At 48.2% G+C, this 23859-nt stretch overlaps 1 protein-coding gene across 1 annotated transcript in view; it reads left to right on the top strand.

Moving 5' to 3' along the window:
• fbxo41 (F-box protein 41) overlaps positions 1–23859 on the top strand; it is a 56377-nt gene that overhangs the window by 9879 nt on the left and 22639 nt on the right. Inside the window, exons 2-3 of the mRNA XM_036516971.1 lie at positions 8102–9135; positions 22009–22216. Coding sequence (XP_036372864.1) covers positions 8393–9135; positions 22009–22216 — 951 coding nt within the window. The 5' untranslated portion in view covers positions 8102–8392. The remainder of the gene's footprint in view (positions 1–8101; positions 9136–22008; positions 22217–23859) is intronic.

The following is a 23859-nucleotide window of genomic DNA, read 5'->3' as shown; positions in this document are numbered from 1 at the left end:
TGTGTTTTGGGGGAGTGGGGGGTCGGTTTGTGCTTCAGTCACAACTGTTTCATAACTGTTTCCCAAGGCGTGTCTGGTGTGGTGATTCATGGGAAGTCTCGGGTGATTGAAGGCTTGGGGTGGATGGGCTCCGGTGATGCCTGTGCTGAGTGTCTCCCTGTCTGGTTTGCACGGTTCCCTGGGCTCTGGGCCTCTCTCCCCGCGTTTCTCTGCAGCTGCCTCTTTGTGAATGCATTGCCAACGGCTGCAGCCAAAACACCCCAATAACTCTAATTTTCACCACAATGCGCCTCATTGGCTCGCAGATAGTGGGTGTCATGTGACTGGTTTCCCGCACTCCCATTGGCTGTTCAGATGTATCAAAAGATTAGACTGCCGTGTTTTATCCTCTTTGTTGTCTGATACAGAGATTTCCCTAATAAAGGTGAAGGGTTTTAGCTGAAACAAGTTGGTATTTAGATAATAAAAATATACTACCCCAAAGAGGTGCTGAACTTTATCCTCGCGGTAGTGAGTTAGTCCAGCTGGGTGTTTGGAGGGGCTGCTAGTCTGTAGTGGAGGATATGGCAGGGGCCCGTTTGGCTGTGAAGCAGTGATTCGCTCCCTGCAGTGGGGTGTGCTCCTTCAGCCAAACTCCCTTCCACCCCGGGAGCTCCGCTGTTTACACAGAGCTAACGCCGTCTGACACACCGCAAGTCCAGCAGGCGGGAGGTAGGGGTGGGGGGGGGGATTTGCTATCAGCTTTAGTATCTTTACTGTCCCTTTATTATCTCTTTATTACCTCCTCCAGTGTGGAGGCCTTCAGGCTGTACCATTCAGCTGCGCCAGATTGCCTGGGAAGCCATTGTTTGGAGTTTTCTAAGTGAAGATTTGGAGGGAGGGGATTCCAGAAAACTAATCACCTGAAACCGGCAACAACGGTTTCCGTGGGGACGGGAATCCCACAAGCCCGTTCTCTTCTGTTTTTGCTGGTGTTTCGGCATCCCTCGTCCTCCTCCTCCCCGCCTCCAGCCCCCCCCATGATGTTCTGGGCGGGGGCCCCATGTGGACCGGGTGCGATTCCGGATTTTCAGACTCCGGTCCAAAGCTTACCGCTTTCCTGCGTGACGCTTTGCATTCCTGTCAGTAAACAGCCCTCAAAGCAAGCGCTCTGTCCGTGGAATTTCCTTCTGCTTGGATTCCAGCTGTGGGTAAAGCCGTGTGGCAAGTGACCAGGAGCGGAGGACTGGGCCAGACTTCAGATATCCAGAACATTACAGGCTGCTCTTTTGGAGCAGCCGCGTTGTGTAGCGGTAAGGAGCAGGGCTCCTATCCGAAAGGTTGCTGGTTCGATTCCCCGCTGGGGCACTGCTGTTGTACCCTTGGGCAATGTACTTAGCCCAGAATTGCCTCTGTAAATATCCAGCTGTATAAATGGATAATATGTAACAATTGTGTAAACCTATGTAAGTCGTAAGTCACTCCTGGGTAGGAAGGCATGTTTGATGCATTTGGATTCAGTCTGACCACTGACTTCAGAGGTGCCACGTATCTTTTACAAGATGGCTGACAACGGTCTGTAAAAACATCAGAGTTTTCCTTTGGAAAAAAAAAATGTCTGCTCTTAGTTTTATTACAGTGCGAAGTATTTATTACAGTGTGAAGTATTTATCTGTGAAGTGTCCCCATTTTCTTCCAGCTGGTACATTTGCTCATAAAACAGCATTTAGAAAGTCAGCTATTATTGAGCTGTGAGAGTGAAAGGCCGCCCACCGTCTGGGCAGCGCTGGCTGTGTTTCCCTCCGCGGTGAGGCTCGCTCTGTGCTGGCTGTGTTTCCCTCCGCGGTGAGGCTCGCTCTGTGCTGGCTGTGTTTCCCTCCGCGGTGAGGCTCTCTCTGTGCTGGCTGTGTTTCCCTCCGCGGTGAGGCTCTCTCTGTGCTGGCTGTGTTTCCCTCCGCGGTGAGGCTCGCTCTGTGCTGGCTGTGTTTCCCTCCGGGGTGAGGCTCGCTCTGTGCTGGCTGTGTTTCCCTCCGCGGTGAGGCTCGCTCTGCGCTGGCTGTGTTTCCCTCCGCGGTGAGGCTCGCTCTGTGCTGGCTGTGTTTCCCTCCGCGGTGAGGCTCGCTCTGTGCTGGCTGTGTTTCCCTCCGCGGTGAGGCTCGCTCTGTGCTGGCTGCTGCCGTGGGTGAAAGGGCCTCTGCTGACACTGCCGGGCCCTCCTGAGCCAGCAGCGGGTGACGGGCCGCTGTGAGCGCTGCCGGAGCAGCCGGGCAGGCCGGTCCCTGCAGGTCAGCTGGCTGGGGGGGGGTCTGGGGTGTGGGGGATCGGGGGGGGGGGGGGTTGCGATCTACTCTGAGAGGGAAAAAACATGTTTGAAAAAGGAAGTGCAACTTGGAACAAAAGAGGGTGAGTCAGAGAGAGATGTGGCCAGGTCCTGTTTTATTAATGAGCATTGGGTACCAGTTGCATACTGTCATTAACGCGCACACACACACACACACACACACACACACACACACACACAGACACACACACACACACACGCTCACTCACACAATTTCACAACAGAAGCCTTGCAGAATAGAGTTGGAGTGAGATGAAGAGGAGGAGGAGAGGGTAGGAGAGAGTTGAAGAAATGGAGAGAGAAAAGAGAGAGCAGGAGGGAGATGGAGAGATATGGAGGGAAGGAGAGAGAAGGAAAGAAGAGCAGAGAGATTGGAGAGGAGGAGGGTGACAGGGAGAAGGCGAGAGGTGAAGGGAAGGAGGGAGCCAGAGAGGGAGAGAAGGATAGAGATGAGGAGAAGGAGAGAAGGAAGAGTGATGGAGAAAGTTGACGAGAGATGGAGAGGGAAGGAGGGAGCAGGAGCTACACTGGATCACCAGCACCCTTATCTTCAGCATCTGACCTCCAGGCTCCAGATGTGCTTTATTAAAAGCCAGAGTTCATCTTCACCAGCTTTATGAGTCTGATCGTCATGATACCCATCACAGAGCAGTACCAGCTCCCTAACACAGGAGGAAAAGCGTACAGGAGCATCTTTGCTTTCGGTTGTTTGGTTTACAGGCAGTGGTGGAGGGTGGTCTCTCCTCCTGATCCATACACTCACATCAGCGCTTCAGATCTCCTCCCTCCCCTGTGGTCTAATTACAGCCGCCTCTCTCTTCGGCTTTAAATCATGCAATGTGTGCGTGAAATCATGTTCCGACCGCAGTATACGTGTAAACAACGATTACTGTGTCCTGCTCTGGGCGCGTTTCCTGTCTGTCTGAGGAAAGGCTGGGACAGTGCGGAGCACAAGGCCCTTTCTATCAATAGGGAGAAGCACCATCTTCTCAGAAATGTCAAAGCTGAATGAATTTTTACCGTCTCTCCAGGGTCTTTTTCTCTCAGAGATTGCTCCTTTGTGTATCATGACAATTTAATAGACCCGAAGTCACGAAGAGAACTTTTTCCTCGGCCGGCAATCAATGATAAAGGTTACCCCACGCCCCCACCTTCCTGAAAGGACTTTTACCGATAAACAAAACTCTGTCTCCTGCATGTGTCCACTCTGTGGCCTCTCTCCTCCTCGGTGCCCTGACCTTAAGGCCTTCACACTGCCCGAGGCGCGTCCACTTCCTGTGCGAACTTCCTTTAAAACCCCCTCCTCTTCGTCCTCCTCCTCCTCGGGCATCTTCACCTCCGCCCACGTATGCACATAGTGCCGGCTCGTTCTTCTCCCACACCCTCTTTAATCCCCCTCCCCGCTCTGACCTCTTTCACTCCTCTTTCCTCTCCTCCATCCGTCCGTAGTGACCTTTCGCAATGTCCTCAAATCTCCCACTCGTCCCCCCTGCGTGCACCCCTTCACACACCTCTCCGAGGATTCTTGCTCTCCTCCATCCTCTGTGATCACCCCCTGTGATTCACTGTTACCTCCTCCCACGCACCCCCTCCCCCCAAACCCCTCCGCACCTCCCACCCTCCTCCCTGCTGCTCATCGAACCTCGGCTCGTAAGTCACTGAATTACAGAACTCTCCCTTTAGCCTTCACACAGCTGTGCTTGTACAGTCAGCCCGGCCAGGTTCAGTTCTTTACAGGAGGAATTCGGCTGAAATAAGGCACCTGATGCTGCATGACATGTACGCTTATCGATTCTTGCATCCCTGACTGATTCCGACGTGCTGTGTGTATATGCACCAGAGATCTGGGTCACCTTCTCCTGTTGGCAGTGTGTTTCTCACAACAGCCCTGTTTTTTCAAGAAGCAAAAATCCTCTGCAAGGCCTGTGGCACTTTTGTGTATATGAGAGACCTGATTTGTGGCATTAAGTATTCTGACATATATAGGCGGCAGTGTAGCATAGTGGTAGGAAGCAGGATTCATAATCAAAAGGTTATTGGTTCCTTTCCCCACTGGGACCCTGCTGTTATACCCTTGGGCAAGGTACTTAATTGCGAATTGCCTCAGTAAATATACAGCTGTATAAATGGTTTACATGTAAAAAAAATGGTAACCTATGTAAGGGCACCTGCCCTTACATAGGTTACCATGCCAGTAATGTAACATTTCACACCTCAAACAAGCACATTATATATTTTGCCACTGCCTTCTCTTTATGAGGGTGATTCACAAGGCAGAGTCATACATCTCTTCATAATTAAACTAAAAGATGACACTCATTGTTATCCCCAATCCCTCCTGAGTTTCTATGGTGAAATTGACCCAGCGTAAATTGCATCTCATTTTCGGGAGTGAAGAGGTGGAAATGAACAGCCAGTGATAACGTGCTGTCATTAGGCCTGATGAAGCGTGTTTGATTTCATTAAAATGCTCTTTCTCTCACTCTCGACTGCCCATCTCAAAAACGGCCGTGCTACAATAGGCCTGTGCAGAGAACCACGATCGATCAGGATATTCTGTCAAACAGGGGAAAAAAAAGAAAGGAATCCCACATGCAGAGATTCGGAGGACAGAGATGGGTGCCCCATCCTGAAGACTCTCCTCCCTGGCTAGGGGCTCACATCATTAAAGCAGCAGGTGGCAACGCAAGAAATTTAGCGAGGGGGGCCTTTTGTGTGTGTTTGAAGAGACGTCACTATGGTTACGGGTGGAACAGATGTGTTCTCAGTCTAGACTCGGGTCTGGAGCTCTTCCGTTTCGTGGGCTGGTTGGCGGGTGTCACAGGCAGCTGAACTGCAGGGTCTGAGTGATCACATGACACTCGCGGCAACCAATCACACTCCTGCGTTGGTCCAAGAGCCAACAATAACTCAGCCATTTGCAGTGTGTCATTTGAGTCGAGTTTTCTGCTGAATACAATAAAAACTGCATGTATACAAGTGTGAATGAATACACTGAATACTGTTTAACACTGTTTGTTTAATTTAATGTGATGTGAGTTTAGCCAAATCACAGAGGTGTGATAAGGAAAAAAACTGTGACAAAGTGCTGAGGATTTTTTTTTCAGCATTTCTGTCAGTCTGGTTCCCCAGACAGAGAGGTGGTTATCACAATGACCTTCTTCACACAAAGCATGTCAGAATTTGCAGTAGCTGACACTTATCAAACTCTGCTGTGGTGGACACTTATCAAGCCTTGCTGGAGCTGACACTTATGAATATGTGATGAATGAGCTTTTGTTCCACGTGGCTTTCCTTTTGGCATCGCAAATTCACACATGCACAAGTTATTATTTAATTATTTATTATTAATTATAATCATTTTATCTGCAATGCGATCGACAGTTTGACAGTATCACAGAACTTCCTTTAAACTGCAGTATTATATAGTTTTGTTAGATTGTTCCTATGGACACCCTAGGATATCCTTAAAGGACCTTCAGTAGAAAGGCATTTGTGTGAAATGATGGTTGTATTTTACTGTGTATTTTTGGCTGTAGTTCTAACTCACATCTTTCTTTATTAATGTGTTTATAACGTTTTTAGAGTATGTGGATATGGGCTAATGCACTCACTGGAACAGCAAATGTTTAGGCATTTTCCTGTTGGTAAACAGCCAGCAGCACAGTGTAAATTCTGGCAAATGCCTGGGGCTTGTAGGAAGATCAGAAAGGGCATGGGAGGTCATGTTCAGTAATCTGTGTGCGTGTGTGTGTGTGCGTGCGCGCGCGTGTGTGTGTGCTGAGATGTCTGCTGTATCATGCCTACAGATAGGGAAGGCTGGCCACAGCGACTCCAAAGCCACAGACCAATGAGAGGAAATGACACAGCGCTCCATTCCAGTCCAGGGAAGCCCCATCCCCCCCCCCCCCCCCCCCCCTCGGTACTGCAGCTTTCTCGATTTAATGAAGGGAGGTACGCTCCAACCCAAAAATCTGGCGTCGGTTTGGCTCCAGTACCGTCTCATTCCAGTGTGAGTTTCACAGGCCACACCCCTGATCTGAGCAGCTGGACTCTCTGCAGCAGAACGCTGCAGTGTATGAACGGTGTAGTGTTCATACACACACGCTTCACTGATTTCAGTAAATGAGCTGGTAGGGAATCGCAGTGTCAGTTAAACTGGGGGTGTCTCTTCTGTGTTGATGGTTAAACACAGTCTCCATCTCACTGTGTCAGAGCTTGTCATTTCTGTGGCCAGTCTTGACTGACAGGTGGTCAGATTTTTGTAAACACAGCCATACAGTCCAGTGTCTGTATACACAACTCTGACTGACTAGTCATGACTTTTTTAATGGCCGCCTAATTGCGGATTGAACTGCGTCATTGGAGTGGCTTTAAAAAGCGTCTTTTGATGTGCGTGAGTCATCTTCAGATCTCGGTGCTGCTTTTGAGAATAATTACTTGATTCAACATCATTGTATCTCCTGTGGATTAAATGCACAAATTAATTTGCTTTCGAGCTTCAAAGGCCTACGAGAGCTGCAGGAATATACGCTGGGAGATGAGAGGAAAGGTCAAAGCCAGGGCTTCAGGGAAGTTAAAGACCGTGACAGGGAGAAACAAGCTCAGCGCTTTGACGCGTGGCCTCACGTGACCTATAAGGTACTAATTGCCCAGCGTGATGCTTTGGCAGTGACCTCGTGTGGACTGTATCTGACTCAATACTAATGGGCACAGTATCGAGCTTTCTGGACATTTGTCTTCTTAGTGCGTAAGGTGCGCAGAGAATTGGGGTCAGGGCCTGAGAGATGCAGACGATGCACAAAACGCAGTGGGAGCTCTCCAGGTCGGACAGTCCGGCGCGATCTCACGGCAGTGCCGTAGTAACAGGCCGTCTTTTGGCTGTGTGTTTTGCGATCGTTTGTTGTTTGCTGTTTTCCCTCTCCTCACGCCACGTTTTGTCGTGTTGGATGCCACAGGACGCTGGTGGAACGCCATGCCGGGCCCCCGTCTGAGTGGCGGCAGAGAGGGCCAGTTTGTTTTGTCAGATGGTGGTGAATATCATTGTGTGATGACACAAGAGAGTGCCATCACAGACCGTCCAATTAACACATCGTTAACCAATTAACCGATGATCCAATGAGGTTCAAAAGGTTGCTGGTTCGATTCCAAACTGGGGAACTGGGGCACTGCTGTACCCTTGCGCAAGGTACTTTACCTACAATTGCTTCAGTAAATATCCAGCTGTATAAATGGATGAAACTGTAAACTCTGGGTAAGAGTGTCTTCTAAATGCCAATAATGAAATGTAAAGTGGTCCACTCCTGTGTGTGTGACATGCTTACTGCAACCTCACAGCCGCACCCTGTGTGAGTTCTTAAAAGGAGTCTCTTCCTTTTTCCCGGGCTGGAATTGGAATGTTGCATCAGCCAGTACAAAAGCATTAGGCACGTTGCACGCCGAACTGCAGAACAGCGATAAGGATCTCTGGAGATCTGTGATCTTGGTGCTTTTTTTAGGAAACTTATGCTGTGTGCCAGGATGGCTTACATGGAATAGGGTTTCTTTTTTTTTCTTGCACTGAGCTGCATTAATTAAAACCAAGCCAAACAAAAAGCAGTATAAATCCGGTGCCGAGAGTGTTGAAGCTGTCACCGCTGTCTCCAGCACTAAACGGAATATAGACGAGCGGGTCTTTTTACAGCAGCTGTGGATTAATTAAATAGCACCCGAGGATACTGCAGACCGGAGGGATGGGATCAATATTTAACTGAATGGTGTCGATCTGTTCCTCTCTTTTAGGATGAGGCCAGGAGGAGCCACTGACACAGACGTACCAGCAGAGGGCAGCGCTGAGCGATAACGGAACGGACGCAGACTGTGCCGCGCTCGTGGGAGGGGCTTTTAATTCTGTGTCGGGCCGTTGATGGCCTGTTCGTCATGCGGGCCACGCCCCCCGCCTCCTCAGCCCCCGCCTAAAGCCCCGCCCCGCTTCTTTTCCCGGCGATGAGGGGAGCCGCCCGGTGCCCGCGGAGCGCGCTGAGCTGCGGGCGGAGCGGCAGGGCGTGACCCGGGCGCGAGCGTGCGCGCGGAATGGCCTCCCTGGACCTGCCCTACCGCTGTCCTCGCTGCGGGGAGCACAAGCGTTTCCGGAGCCTGTCCTCACTCCGGGCCCACCTGGAGTACAACCACACCTACGAGACCCTCTACGTGCTGTCCAAGTCCAACAGCGTCTGCGACGGTGCCCTCGTCCCCCTGGTGACCGACCGGCCGCTGCTGACCCCTGCCGGTGGCGGCGGCCGCGACCACTACGCCGGCAAGGAGCCGCGGCTGGCCTACGACCTGCCCTGCGCGGACGACCTCGGCCTGACCGCTGCCGCCGCCCGCTGCATCCCCAATGTAGAGATCCCGCTGAGCGAGATCTTTGTCAAGAAAGGCATGGCGTCCGCCACCCCGACCCCGACGCCGGGCAACGCCGTCGCCGTGGCAGCCAACGTAGCGGCCAGCGCCGTGGAGGCCGCCTACGAGGAGGGCCTCGCGCGGCTGAAGGTGCGGGCCTTCGAGCGGCTGGACCTGGACGAGCGGCTGGAGAAGCTGTCGGAGGAGGTGGAGCAGAAGATCGCGGCCCGCGTGGGCCGCCTGCAGGTGGAGCTGGAGAAGAAGAGCTCGGAGCTGGAGAAGGCCAAGCTGGAGAGCGTGCGGCTGAGCCAGGAGAAGCAGGACCTGGAGGACAAGGCCTCGGAGCTCTCCCGGCAGGTAGACGTCTCCGTGGAGATGCTGGCCTCCCTCAAGCAGGACCTGGTCAACAAGGAGCAGGAGCTCACCCACAAGCAGCAGTGAGTGCACTTAGCTTAGCCTCATGTTAGCATTAGCATTACCCTTTTTTATGTCACCAGGTGTATCTGCTAGTGAGTCTACACCAGCAGTGTGGCGTAGCGGTAAGGGGCAGGCCTAGTAACCGAAAGGTTGCTGGTTCCATTCCCTGCTGGGGCACTGCTGCTCTACTCGGGCAAGGAACTTAAGCCACAATTGCCTCCGTAAATATCCAGTTGAATAAATGGATAAAATTATAGCCTGTGTGACTCTGGATAAGAGGGTCTGCTATATGACAATAATGGAATGTAATGTACCTAGGGAGGCTAAGGTTAATGTCTTTAATGAGGGAAGACTACCCTTTTCATATCTAACCAAAACCCCTTCAGTGGGAAGCTTTCTTCCCCAGGAGGCCTAAAAGTTTTAAATGAATGTTTGTGTGTGTGTGTGTGTGTGTGTGTATGTGTATGTGTGAGATTGTGTATTTGTTTTTATGTGTGTGTGTACAGTAAATGTTTTATGTGTGTGTGTGTGTCTGTGTGTGTGTGTTTTAAGACCACATAACCCCCCAGCCATGTTCAGGCCATGTTTGGATGGGAATAGCTTGCTCTCAGCAAACATTTGGTTTGATTTTGGTACCACCTGGCCTGGTATGATAGCAATATGTGAGGCTACTCAGATAGGCCACGCTGCAGTTATCTGCTTCAAATGACCAGCATAACATCATGATTTTTATATGTTTAATATTTCTGTGTTGGTGAATGTTTTTCAAGCTTTTTTGTTCCTTCTTAGTTTTAATAGAAATTTTTTGTATAGATTTGTTTATTGATGATTCAGGTATGTCTTTTTGTGGTAAATCTTTCTGGGTTGGCAGTGTATCACAGTGGTAAGGAGCAGGGCTTGCAACAGAAAGGTTGCTGGTTCCCTGCTGGGTCACTGCTGCTGTGCCCTTGGGCAAGGTACTTAACCCACAATTGCCTCAGTAAATATCCACCTGTATAAATGGGCTTTTACATGTAAAAACTGTAACCTGTGTAAGTCTCTCTGGAGAAGAGTGACTGCTAAATGACGGTAATGCAATGTAATGTCCTGACATGCTGCAGTGTAGAGGGTTTAAGTGCTCGGAAAGGCAGAGAAGGGCAGAGTGGTGCAGTGGTGAGAGGTAGCAGAGAGCTGTCATAACTGCTTCAGACAGTGGGATAAAGTGTTTGGAAAGGCGCCTGCAGTTTTGGGCGGCTGCTCTCCGCCTGGGTTCCCGCGAGTCTTTCCCTGCGAGCACACAGACAGCCTTGCCCCACATCTGCGGATCAGACAGCAAAAACAAAATCTTGAGGATGGATGTCTTTGACCCCGTCTTGGCCTCGGACATTGTGTTCCTTTCTCCTGAACCTGTGGCTCGCTGCCAGTGGCTGTCTCCCGAAGCCGACCAGAGCCAGGCCGTTAACGTAATTACAAGCATGTTTCCCAAAATCGCGCACGACATGGCACTTAAAAACTGGCCTTGCTTGTGCGGCGAACGTGAGGGGATTGTGGGTAAATGAGATGTGAAGGCTGTGGCGGCGGTCAGGAGCGAGCGCTTCCTGTTCAACATCGGCTTCTCTGCTGAAGCAGCCTGAACTGGCCTGTGTTTATTCAAAGCACAGTCCAGCGCAGAGGTTGTGGAAGGCCTACGTCCTAGGCACATGGGGTTTGACCCTTCTCCTGGAGAAGATTGATCCTTTTGCTCTGTCTCCTCATACAAAAAGAATTGTATATTGAGAATATGTTTTTTAGCTCAATAAATATATTTATAATATAATATTACAGCAATAATTGACATATTTATTTTGTATATTGCAATATATTTCTAATTTTCATTAATATATTTTAATTGTATTTGCAATATATTCTTGGGCGGAAGAACAACTTAATCATTACATTGCAATATATTTCATTTTTGTGTGGGTCTGTATGGACTTTGGCTGAGGGGATACTGCATTTCCCACTATAGGCACTGGAAATTTCAACAGAAGCTAGGGATAATGGTCCACCTGGAACTTTAGTACAAAAATTATCAGCACCTGTCTTTCTTTACTGTCTGTCCAAAATGAGAAAGAAATGAGAAGGAAACGAGAAAGGAATGAAATCTCTGACCACTGACATCTCTGGGAATACAGAAGCTTTCTGCCATGGCCGAGCTAAAATGAATACAATTAATTAATTGATCTATTCCATTTTTCCACAGGAACATTAATGGCTTTAGTTATGTTCAACCAATCAATAGTGTTTTTTTTTATGGCAGACATGATATTTTTAGATGTGATGACCCCTGCACTGAAAATGCATGGCAAATGAATGACAAAAGTATTACTAGTTAGGTAACTGGATATGTCTACTTGGTTGTATGACCTGGAATGGGAAAATGATAATGATTCAATGAAAGTGAAAACTGTATGGATGTCACTTATGACAATATTTAATGATGATGGGTATGTGACTAGTAGTGTGTTAATTAGCTGACTAGACAACAACCCAGCAGCTCATATAGATAACTAGCCTGCTAGCAAGAAAGCAATGATCATGAACTCTAGTTCCTGCAAGTCTCAGATCTGATAATGGACAAGGTCTATGGTGATGCATGATGGGAAGTATATGACTTCACAATTCAGCTTGTAGAATTAGAGCTGACTAATTACTTGTTTTGGCTTGCAGTTGTCCATGAGTGGGAGAATTCCAGCCTTTACTACATGATACCTGTGTGCAATAGTAATATCAATATCGGGCAACCAGTGAATGTAAACTAGCCTAGCTGATGCCACTGCTTGAAATCATAGAATATATTTCTGGCACAACTGAAACGGTTTCCGAAGTTATGAAAATCTCAGTATTTGCAAGCGGTCCCTTAAATCCCCAAAAGTTTTTTTCACCAGATCTATTAAACTTTTATAATCCAGGATAACAACAAAAGGATGCTTACGTAACCTAAACGCTGCTCTGGGGCAAATCAAATACACAGCCTTTCATTTTTTTCCCACAATTATATGCATCCAGCCCTGGCAGTCTGCTTGGTTTAGATTAGAAGTGAAGGCTTATTTTTGTCCTCAGCCAAGCCGCAATCACAACAGTTTTGATAGCTTATTCAAGGTTGCGGTGATTAGTTTCTCTCTGTGTCAGGATCAGTTGTTTTTTTTCTCTCGCTTTGATCACATCGGTTGAAGGGGAAGAGGAAGCCTGGTGGTGTGATTTGGGTTTCGGACTCAGCGGGGTATCAGGCGGCCCTGTAGGCAGATTCAGAGGCCCTCAGGAGTCCCCGTCTGGGGCTCACATCACCAACATGGGGAGAGAGGACACCTGAAGCGTGAAGCTCCCAGCCGAGTGGGCTGCAGGGACCTCTTGGTAATCTCATTGATCTTGGCCGTTCGGACTGGACTGCAGCCCAGGGTAACTGTAGTGATCCTGCAGTTTTGGAGTGGACTGCAGGGAATTCTGGGTAATTGTCCTGATTCTGCTCTTCTGGTAAGGGTAAGGCAGAATATTAGGACTGCTGACTCAGCTTCTCCTCTCGACAGATGCTTGGCCACCTTGTTAACACATGATCACTGCCCCACCGAGGATGACGGGCATGCAGCATGCAGAGCTCTTTGGCATCCTCAGACCAGCTGTGTGATGGTGTCTGTGCCTTTTGTGCTCTTACTGTAACAGAGGACCGAGTAAAAACCACTGTAAACCAGAAAGCCATAAACTGCAGTCTCTAATGAAACACCTCAGTGCCTGCTTTTCAGGCAGCAAGCACTCGCAGTACAGACCATGACAATAATGGTAATTGGTAATGGGCCATGATGTACCCATTAAACAAGTCTGTAGCACCCCCTTGACTCTAGCTGAAATGACACAGCTGTGGTGAATTCCTAGCTGTTTTAGAGTCAGTGATTGTGCCTGTGTTGTTGAGACTAGTGTTAAGATTGTTCTGGTATCCTGGCTAGAGAGTAGTACTGAAGGCTCCTGCTGTCAGGGTTTCCATTACATTACACTACATTACATTACATTACCTTACATTCATTTAGCAGATGCTCTTATTCAGAGCGACTTCCAGCACAATATAACATAAGTGTATCCATCCAAGTTGAAAGAGCAACAGTGTCAGACCAGGCTAACAACACGAGCCAGACCAGTGAGTGTGAGCATAACACTATTCAAGCCCTCCCACAAGTTAAGCCCTCCATCATCCAAAACACATTGCAATACTACACATGTGAAATAAACAGCAAGTAATACAAGCAGCAGGTGTTAGGGGGTGGGGATTGAGGAGGAACCGAGATGCAGTCTGAAGAGGCGGGTCCTCTAGTGAGGTTCAGGCACGTATTTGTGTTGCGTGGGAGAGGAGGAAATGAGGAACCCCAGCAGGACCCAGCAGCCCAACAGAGCTCACAGTCGCACTGAGCCTGGGACCACAGCTGTGATTTATCCTGTGAGTGTGGAAGTTTGGGGGGGACGGGCGGGCGGTGTAGACAGGGGGGAGGGGTCGGTGGGTGACGGGACATTCCGCCGTGATGAAACGGAGCGTGGTGTGAAGGGGAAAGCCGTAATTCATCTCGCCGCGGCCTCCTCTCCCTGCAGGCTCGATCACCGCGCGGAGAGGCTGGCGGCACTAGCACTTTCCCATAATGCACCTGGCTTCTCACTGAGGGCCGGCTCGCCTCGTTACTGCATACATGAGAGAGTTACAGTGCCAGTGCACTGTGGCCTGGGGTCTGTGAAAGGGAATTAACCACAGTATCAGTACTCTGAAGCAAAGGGTCTTTGAAAGGGAATTACATTAAATTAGTAGGGGTCTTGGAAGCGCAATTAAGGTGGCAGTGTAGCAAAGAAGTAAGGAGCAGGGCTGATAACCACTGGGAGTCTGGTGCTGTGCACTTGGGTAAAGCGGTAAAATATCCAGCTCTATACATGGATAGTGCATAAAGAAAATTAATATGTAAGTTGCTCTGGAGAAGAACGCCTGCTAAATGACAGTAATGGAATGTAATGTAATTACCATAGTATCAGTGCTCTGCAGCATAGGGTCGTTGAAAGGGAATTGCTTTAGTATCAGTGCCCTGTGCTCCAGGGATTTGGAAAGGTAATTACTGTAGTATCAGTGGCCTGTAGTGCCCTGTGGTCCATGGTCTTGGAAAGGGAATTACAATACACCAGTGTGCTGCAGCATATGGTCTTGGAAAAGGAATTACCATAGTATCAGTGCTCTGTAATGAGAGGTTCAGAGAGGGGAATTACCATAGTATCAGTGGTCTGCAGTGAGAGGTTCAGAGAGGGGAATTACCATAGTGTCAGTGTGCTGCGGCACAGGGTGTGGAATCAGTCACAGTGCTCCCTGCCTCAGTGTGAGAGTGAGGGGCTGACAGAGAGCCAGGGCACATCGCTGCTCAGAGTCAGACAGCCCGGCTCCGAGGCGGATGTCAGCGGGTTGATTTTCAGACCCTTGAAGTCGGAGGGCTTTGAGGGAGACGGGGGACGCTGTCGATGGTTTATATAAACACCTCTCTGCCTGTCTTTGTGCACTTGACCCCCGGGGGGCAGGCTGCCTCCGTTCCAGGATATCTGTGGCACCAGGTCCGTCTGGTGGGCAGCCAATCAAGCGAGGGAGAAGCTGGGTAAAAGAAGTGGTGGACTGTGATTGGACAGGGGTCAAACTGTCATGCAGCCAGTTGTGGTGCGGTTCCCGCTCAGTTGTCGGGACAGCTGCGGAGTTTGCCAGTTGTCTCCGCGTTTATCTGACCAACCCCACACAAACACAACCCTCGCCGGATATTGCTGTCACCGTAGAGGCACGTGAGACGAGACTGCGCTGTTCACTTTCCCCAAAACAGCAAATGTATTTGAGCGATATCATCGCAGCAAAGTGTGTCTGTCTAATTTACAGAAAGGCCAAAAAAAGAGACATTTGTAAGCTTGTAGCAGGTGTAGAAAGCAGCCTTAAAGCAGCCTTCTCTGTGTGGCTCTGAAGGCCTCCCAGCGTCTGAACAGCACAGAGTCTCATCGTCCCGTTCAGCGGTTCACACCTCGTCCACCCGGAGGCCTGGACGTCCCCGTGACATGGCAGACGAGACTGTGGAGCGGGAACTGGGGTTACAGGATTAGGATTTAACCTGGCTGCCGTTTCACCCCAGGGCCCTGCTGCCACCTGAAAAACCCCGCCTTGTGAAGTGAGGGCTCGGCTTGCATTCGAAGTGAACACCTTGACCACTGAGCTACTCAGAAGCTGTTTCTGAGCGATATTCCTGAGGGAATATTTGTTCGTACCCTTTAAGTTGTCGAATGTGCTTTCGGTTTGTTTCCAATGGATCATTTGTAAAGGAGATTCACCAACCGGCCTGAATGAGTACACATATACAGATTATAAACTGAGAGAGACCACACGCAGAATGGAAACCACTGCCATCTTAATTTCCTTTTTTTGACAGGTCTCAGTCTCTTTTCCCCTGAAATATTCAGAACACTGATATCATACTGCATAGCCTAGGTTTTAGGACGAATGGGATGTATTTGGGATTTCTTATATTGGTGGGGGGGGGGGGGGGGGGGGGGGGTGAGCAGAGGCAGACAGAGTGCATTATAGCATATTTACTCAGTGCAGTCGACTTGCACAGGGACCTGGATTAGAGGTTTTTTTGAAAAGCTGGTCACGCGCTTCCGGGTGTCGAACGCCTTGAAATGGAATCGTTGCGTCCAGTGGCACAAGGAGAAGACAGCCGTTTAGCGCCGGCCCCTGAGAATCCCTCTCTGATCACGGACTGCGTCCTTCCTCTCTCCCTCTCTCCCCTGCTCTCTCTCTCTCTCTCCCCTGCTTTCTCTCCCTCTCTCCCCTGCTTTCTCTCTCTCTCTGTCCTGCTTTCCCCCTCCTCTCCCCCTGTCCTCCCTGTCCCCGTCTATCTCTTTACTGCTTTCCCCCTCTCTCCCTCCTTTTTCCTGTCTGTCTCTCTCCCCCCATCATCTGTCTTTCATAACAGACTGTCCTCATTTTCCTTCTCTCTGCCTTTCTTCCTCTCCCTCCCTCTCTCTGCCTTTCCTCTCTCTCTCTCTCTCTCTCTCTTTCACTCTCTCTGTCTCCCTCTCTCTCTGTCTCTTTCTCCCTCCCTCTATCCCTCTCTCCTTCCTTCTCTCTCTCATCCACACCCCATCCTTCTCTCTCCTCTCAGACAGCACCCCTCCCTCCCTCCCCCCTTCTTTCTCAGATAATATTCCCTCCCTCTCCAAACTCTGCCTCAGTCTCCTATCTCTCTCCTCACACTGACAGCCAGTGTGAATGTACTGGGGAGCCCCTTGCTATCCAGAGCCCAAGACTCTGACTGGTAGCCTGTGGTACATCCCAGTATGGTTAAATCCTGAACACATCTAAATGAAGGATATTCCTTATTCTGTACTGAACACAGAGCTCAACACCATTTCTAAATAAGGGGCATAGCTGTTTCTGTACTGAACACACAGAGCTCTGAGCCACATCTGAAGAAGAGGCGTACCTTGTTCCTTACTGAACACCATATCTAAATAAGGGTCATAGCTTGTTCCGTATTGAACATGGAGCTCTGAGCCATGTATGTATAACGCCTTGGTCTGGGTCTGTACTGAATGCAGACCCTTGGCTTGTATGTCTGCACTGTGACTGGCACCAGGGGACAGAGCAGAGTTTAATTGCCTTCTGGAGGTTACCGGGGTACGGATTAGCATTCCTGACACACAGGAGCAGGGTAAGTCACCGAGGCTGGGCGTGTGGAAGCCGGTAATGCGCCCCCGCTGATACCAGAGGGTTAATGAAGCTCCTGTTGACACGCCAGCACTGATGTAACAGGGTGTACATGTCTGAGAGGTGAGAGATGATCTTAAGCCCATTTAATGCCTGCTCCTCCTCTCTCTCTCCCTCTCTCTCTCTCTCCCTCTGTCCCTCTCTCCCTCTCTCTTTCCTCCCATCTCTCTTTCTCCCTTTCTCTCTCTCTCTCTCTCTCCCTCTGTCCCTCTCTCTCCCCCTCTTCCCCCCCCCACCTAATTCCTCCTGCCTTTGTTTTTATTTCATCACATCACAGAACTGACTCTAGAGGAAGTGTGTTATGCTTAGGCTGTTACTGTTGGGTCCCGAGCAGACCAAGCACCAAAATTTAAAGGGTACATGGATAAGTGGTACATATATAAAAAATGTATAAAAATATAATATATATATACACATATATATAAGAGATGCTAAACTGGGTGGCAGTGTAGCATGGTGGTAAGGAGCGGGACTCGTAATGGGAAGGTTGCCAGTTTTATTCCCCACTGTGGCACTGCTGCTGTGCCCTTGGGCAAGGTACTTAATCTACAGGTGCCTCAGTAAATATCCACCTGTATAAATGGATAATACGGAAAAAAAAAAACTGTCACTGATGTAAGTTGCTCTGGATAAGAGCGTCTGCTAAATGCCAGTAATGTGAGGTAAACTGCTTTATTCATTAGATGTTAGTGTTCACAGCGACTTACAAGTCCCCATGGTAAGATCCATTACATACATATTAAAGAAATTACAAGACTAGCAAGGATATGCTTCTGTAATAGAATAGCCATTAACTGAGCCTGACCAGCAAGCTGATAGACCAGTCCTGCAGTTACAGCAGTGACTGTATAAGGCTACTCATAATGCACGACTGTTACTCTTAAGAGCAAGGCATGTCGTCATCCCACGATGCCAAGCAGTCATCCGGTAACGAAATATTACCTTACAGCATGCTAATGTGCTCAATTACCTCACAGCGATGTGCAGACCCAGTGTTTGAAGCCGTCAGGCGAGGAGTGCCAGGCATATGACATAAAATAACTGTTATTGCTACTTTAATGTGCAATTTGAGGAATATAATTTACAATACATGTCATTTTACACTTCATTGTGCAGTGTGTGCTTCATGTATGAAAGTGGCAATAATTTATATATGTGACATATTAAAAATACATTACTTCCATCTTGTATCAGATTGGGTAATGTAATGGTTTAGGCGGTTTAGGAGGGGTCTCTGAGAGAGTAAGACTGCATCTCCCAGAATGCTTTGCAACAGCTCAGCCTTACACAGGTTTTTTTTTTTTTTGCGTGAGCTGGTGAGTCACACCTGGATGGGTAAATCGTTTGTCGTTTAATTAAGATGGACGACAGGAAGCCTGTTCACGCTTCTCTGCCTTCCAGCTGCTCAGAGGCTGCTTAGCGTCTGTAGCTACGCGTCTCCCCCTGCTCCGTCTGTCCAAAGTGCCAACGCGCTGACGGAGGGGAACGACGCTCCGTGCTGAGGCTTGGCTCGCCTGCGGGGTGTGTGCGCGACACTCCTCCTGCAGGAATCCGGGAGGCGTCAGCTCACACGGCAGCCTGCCTCTCCCTGGAGGAAATCTCACTCCTGTCTTTATATATCCCATCAGCCTCCGCGGGAATGGAGGACCGGTGAAATGATTGCAAGGGTCTGTTCGTCGTTAGAGTCGCCCTTGTTCTGTGGGGTAACGTCCAACCATAGGCCTTACCAAACCGTAGGTTTCCCGAATCGGCGGTATGGGCCAGCCAAGGCTGCTTCAGTACTGTCTTACATTAACTATATGAGGCCTAAAAACTGAAACACCAAACACGACAGGGCAATCAGCAATCAATCAGCACCAGCTTTGTTCTGATGATCTGCCGCTCTTGTCACTGCTGAAATACAGCAAATAATTGGAAGCCGTGCCCCGTTTCAACTCTAGATTAATTTTGCCCTGTAAATAATAGATTGATTTTGAAATATGGGACTGACATTGCTGGAAAAAATACCTTCTTTGGTACAGAGACTACGTGGCCTTTGCAGAATACCTGGAGAGTGAATGCTCGTCGGCTCAGTGCTTTGCCGCATGCTGTCATTTGCCAAGGTGGGCCACTAAAGTGCAGTCATACCTTGTGATATGCAGTTTCTGGTTCTGTTTCCATTGTCGAACAGTGAATCAATGCATAAACCCTCCCACTCCCACAGTGAACGCTATACTAAAAACACTGTAAAAAGCAAATAAAGATATAATGGAAAATGAAAAATTGTAATGAGGATATATAATAAAGATATAATGGAAAAAAAATATCAGCTCATACCCTGACTAGATCTGCCCACTTATGCTGATTTTAAATGCCTCCTTTGATTGCTGTCTGGTTCCGGAATGCCAGTGAGTCACAAACCAGCCGTGTGTTGCTGGGTGACATGTTGGGTTTATGGGAGCATCCACATAACTGTGAATCCCAGCTAGCAAGGTCTCTGCGGTCCAAGCAGCAGCCAATGATGTGCTGTCGTCATAATCCCCACCCCTACCCCCCAGACACAGAACTCAATGGCAGGTGAGACAGCCTGTCTACGCTCAGTTTGTGTTGTAAACCACTCGGCCACGCTCATGCTGTGCTCACAGAAGCAAACTCACTGGGTTGGAGCTGCGTGCTTTCAGAAAGGGAGCTGAAGACTGATCCAGCATTGGCAGGCGGCCTGGGCCTTTTTTTTTAGCTATTTTTTTGCTTGCGTTTGATTGGCTGTGTCATTACAGCTCTACAGCAAGGCCCAGAGAAGCAAGGATCCAAAACAATAAAAATACATAATTGTGCATCTTCCACAAATGAAGATAGCACCGTCAGAAACATGCATTGCTGCAGATCTCCTGCTTCAAAGACAATGAGGCCCGTTCCTTCAGGGATGCTGTGCTTATTTGATGAGCTTGTCTCATAATTGTGCAATACTTACCACATGATTATTTGATAACCCTGCAAGCTTTCATGTTGCTGTTTCAATTAAATGAACGTTTTCATCTCAGAGTGTCTCGTCTCAGACTTCTGTGTTTAAGAACATGGGAAAATAATTTGGAAACAAGCGAAAACACAATCCCGCGACAAGGAAAAATAAATGAAATGCAGTGTACCTCTCTTGCGCAGGGAGTTGTATCATAGATCCTAGATCACCTCCAAGCACTTCTTCTCCTGTCAGGCATTTTCCAGCCACAGATGTGTTTAGATTGTTCCAGAACTTGTTTAGAGAGGGAGAGACGGTGGCTAGGGTTTACTCAAATAGCAGCATTTCATCCCCTAAGATAAGACAAGGAAAGCTGTTTTGCTGGTGTGCCGTGCACAGCAGGGATGTGAGGATTCAGGTCTGCATAAACATCCATGACTCAGAGAGGCAGAGAGAATGAGAGGGAGAGAGAAAGATCACTCTTAGATTAAACTTTATTTACATTCGTATGAAAGTAATAAATGTTGCTGTAAGTGTAGGAATTTTGGTACCAGGTTGAAGACATTGCGCATAGGAAAAATACATGCTTTAATGAAGGTCAATTTCTATACTTTTCCAGTTATTAAAACAAAATGCAAATGTATACTTGTCACTCCACCTCATATTGGCCCAGCTTGGCGGGAAAGGTCCGCTAACACCCGCCCACCCCCCTCCCACTCTCCAGCCGTACCCAACAGCTGCGTCACCGAGCAGCCTGGCGAGCACACTGAAAAAGAAGAAATTAATAAAAATATGATAACCATTAAAATGAGCTAATGAAAAATACAAGCTGTGGACACCATGTTGAGCAAAATGAGAACTGTTTACGCATAGGGTACAGGTCTCACGGCCCTCCCAGTTGCCGGAGGTGTGCCAGGTGAAATAAAAAGAGGTTGCCGAGCTCCCGAAACGTGGAACCGGTTTCCTGTAGGAGTTTGAGAGAGTGCAAGACCTCTGAGAGGGAGCGGATTTCCTCCTTCTGCAGAATCAGCCAATAGGATAGCGGAAGCCTGCCGATTCGTCCCCTCATATGGCTGTCAGAGGTGAAATGTTCAAGGAATGCTGTGCGTATTTTCAGAATGTTTGAAACGTCAAATGAATGCGAGAAGAGGGGCAAACCAGGGTGTCCCGAAAACCAAAAGGCTACTGGGGCGAGTTTGCACTTCACAGGGGCAGGCTCTGTCTGGCTGCATCACAGACAGCTCAACTCTACACCAGTGAAGGCGGAGTAACATTTCAAACTGAACGAGTCCGTGTGTAGTGCATATTTCAGCGAGGACTGGTTCTGAAGTCGTATTCTACGCTGTGTCTGAGATCAGAGAATTCACATCTGATCATTCAGAGTCAGGTCAGTGGTTCACTCAGTTTCGTGTACACTGTGGTGATATCACTCCTGTGTGCAGGCTTCACTGCAGCAATGGCCTGAAAGAGACTTCTGTTAAGCCATAAAGACAAGGTCATGGCCACTGGCTTTAGGAAGACCAAAATAAAACCCGCCCACTGAACGAAGGGCCAGCTTCTACACAGGGTGACACTGTACAGATACTTGGCAGATTGAACTGACAGGAAATTGAACTTCGAGGCCAAGTTTTAAATCAAAGTACAGCAAACTTCAACAGCAGGAAACTTAACTATTAATGTTGATCAAAGCGGCTAAGAAATGTTTTATAAACCTGTCTTACAGGCTGTTCTCTGTCTCTTTTGTCCACAACACAAAATTAAGACCAAGAGATATGGTAAATTTTATTCCCTCTAATAAAAGAATGTGTCTGGTGTGTGTATGTGAGAGAATATGTGTGTATATGTAGGTGTAGAAACTGTGTGTGTGTTATGTTGCTAATACTGCCATGTATGTAGCGTGTCACTAGCAGTGACATTTATCTGTGCTTGTGTACGTTAAATAGGTAACTCTGGCAGATGTATGTGTGTGTATACTATGCTGCTAAGGTTGGCACACGTGTGTGTGTGTATCATACGTAGTTAACTGAGGTGTAGCATGTCGCTAACTCTGGTGTGCATGGTGTGTGTGTGTGTTTGTGTGTGTGTTTGTGTGTGTGTGTGTATGTGTGTGTGTGTGTGTGTGTACATGTATGTGTGTGTGTCTGTAGCATGTTGCTGACTCTGGCCTGCGTCCTCCTGCAGGGAGGTGGCTCAGATCGACCAGTTCCTGCAGGAGACGGCGGCGCGGGAAGCTAACGCTAAGGTACGCCTGCAGCAGTTTATTGAGGAGCTGCTGGACCGGGCCGACCGCGCCGAGAAACAGCTCCAGATCATCAGCAGCTGCGGGACCACGCCCAATGGCAGCCTTGGCCGCTGCAGCATCCCCGGCTCCAAGGGGACCGGCCGCCAGGTAAGGGCGGGGTCAGGTGTGCCAGGGCATGGCAAGGTGGGGTAGGGTAGGGCAGACGGGCTGGAATCTAAGACTGAATTTTACATCCTAAGAACCATATTTATACAGTTCCTTACCATTTATAGGTGCGATAAAGTTTTATTTCACAAAGCAGAGTTAGACAACCATTCATCTACAGTGTTAAGTAAAACACTGTACAATAAAAGTAAGTAATCTTAACGATAATATTCATTTAATAGGCATAATTATACAATACAGGGCCTGTGCACAACAAACAAAAAAACAATGTTTTTAAAGAAAACATTTGAAGGTTAACCAGGCGTGCACCAAAGGATATTTATCTGTGAATTATGATAAGAGATTGGGCTCATTTAGGATGGTTGCTCAAGGCAATTTGCCCTTTAATTCATTCGGAGGCAGTAAATATCGCTTAGCAGAGTTAAATATTTATTCAGGCGGACTGGAGTGTGCCGAACTGTGAATATCAAAACTGCACAGCGAGGGGTCTGTCCTGTGGCCATTTCACCTTTGATTGGGCTCATTTTATACATATCAGCATCCATAAATCCGGGGCATTATTATGGTTTACTCACTTTTCTAATTGAGCTACACCAAAGCAAACGTCTGAAAGTAGCAGAAGATTTGGCTCAGCTCATAATCAGCATCATTTTAAATCGCTGTGTGCGTGTGGGCAGTGTTACTGTAGTCATATATATCCAATATATTTGATTAAAAAGCATTTTGGATCATCATAGTTTTATTAATTTTGTGAGAATATGGTCTTCTGTAGAATCTTATCAGTCTGTTTGGAAATTGGCTTAAGTCTGAATACTGATCCCCATACCAGCATTCACCTGCATAAGCAGCCCATCTGCATGAGCAGATACATCTCAATGTTGTAAAAATAAGTAAATGTTTGCTGGACCTCTGGAGTTGGTCTAGTTGAACGCATATTTGGTCAGCCCCTGTGCTTTACATTCTCAATCTGTATATCGTGTTACTATGAGAACACGCTGCCAGTGGAATGGTGATGTCACGTTTTTGTAGACACCAGCAGCTGTATTTGTTAAAGTAGCCTAGGAGAGAAAGATTGTCTTTGGCCAGCTTCTGTTACACTGGAAAATAGATTTTAAAGCTCTGTTCCCTGCCTCCCGATTTTCATCTGAAAGAGGTCTCGGTGCTTTCTGGATCTCGCTCCTCGTGGTTTCTTTGACACCAGATTGCAGTGAATTAAATCTCAGCTAATTGTTTGCCATCAACAGGCCATGAAGTGTCATGAGAACTCTGAAGTGACTACAGCGTGTTTCATGCATTCAGAAGTGTCAGCAATTAAAGCTCAAAGTCCGTGTGTGATAAATATGACACCGTCTGAAGAAATATATCGACTATAGTGCATTTTAATAGGCCGATATATCAACGTATGACCCATTGATATATCATTCTCTTTATAGTACCCAGCCTACCGTTCCCACTGGCTCCCTTTCCTTAAATCAACACCACTGTGGACTTCCGAGGACTGAGAGTTTTGCGTTGAACTCGGCCCCCCTTTGCAGCATTGTGAAATACTTTCCTTTCACACGCTTTGCAGTCGGAACTTACGGCAGACAGCTGTCAAGGGATGTCAGATTAAAATCACCGCTCAT

The sequence above is a fragment of the Megalops cyprinoides genome, chromosome 22, assembly GCF_013368585.1.
Source record: "Megalops cyprinoides isolate fMegCyp1 chromosome 22, fMegCyp1.pri, whole genome shotgun sequence".
NCBI classification, from domain to species: Eukaryota; Metazoa; Chordata; class Actinopteri; order Elopiformes; family Megalopidae; genus Megalops; species Megalops cyprinoides.
The sequence above is the reverse complement of the archived record's forward strand: the minus strand, read 5'-3'. Positions and strand labels throughout refer to the sequence as shown.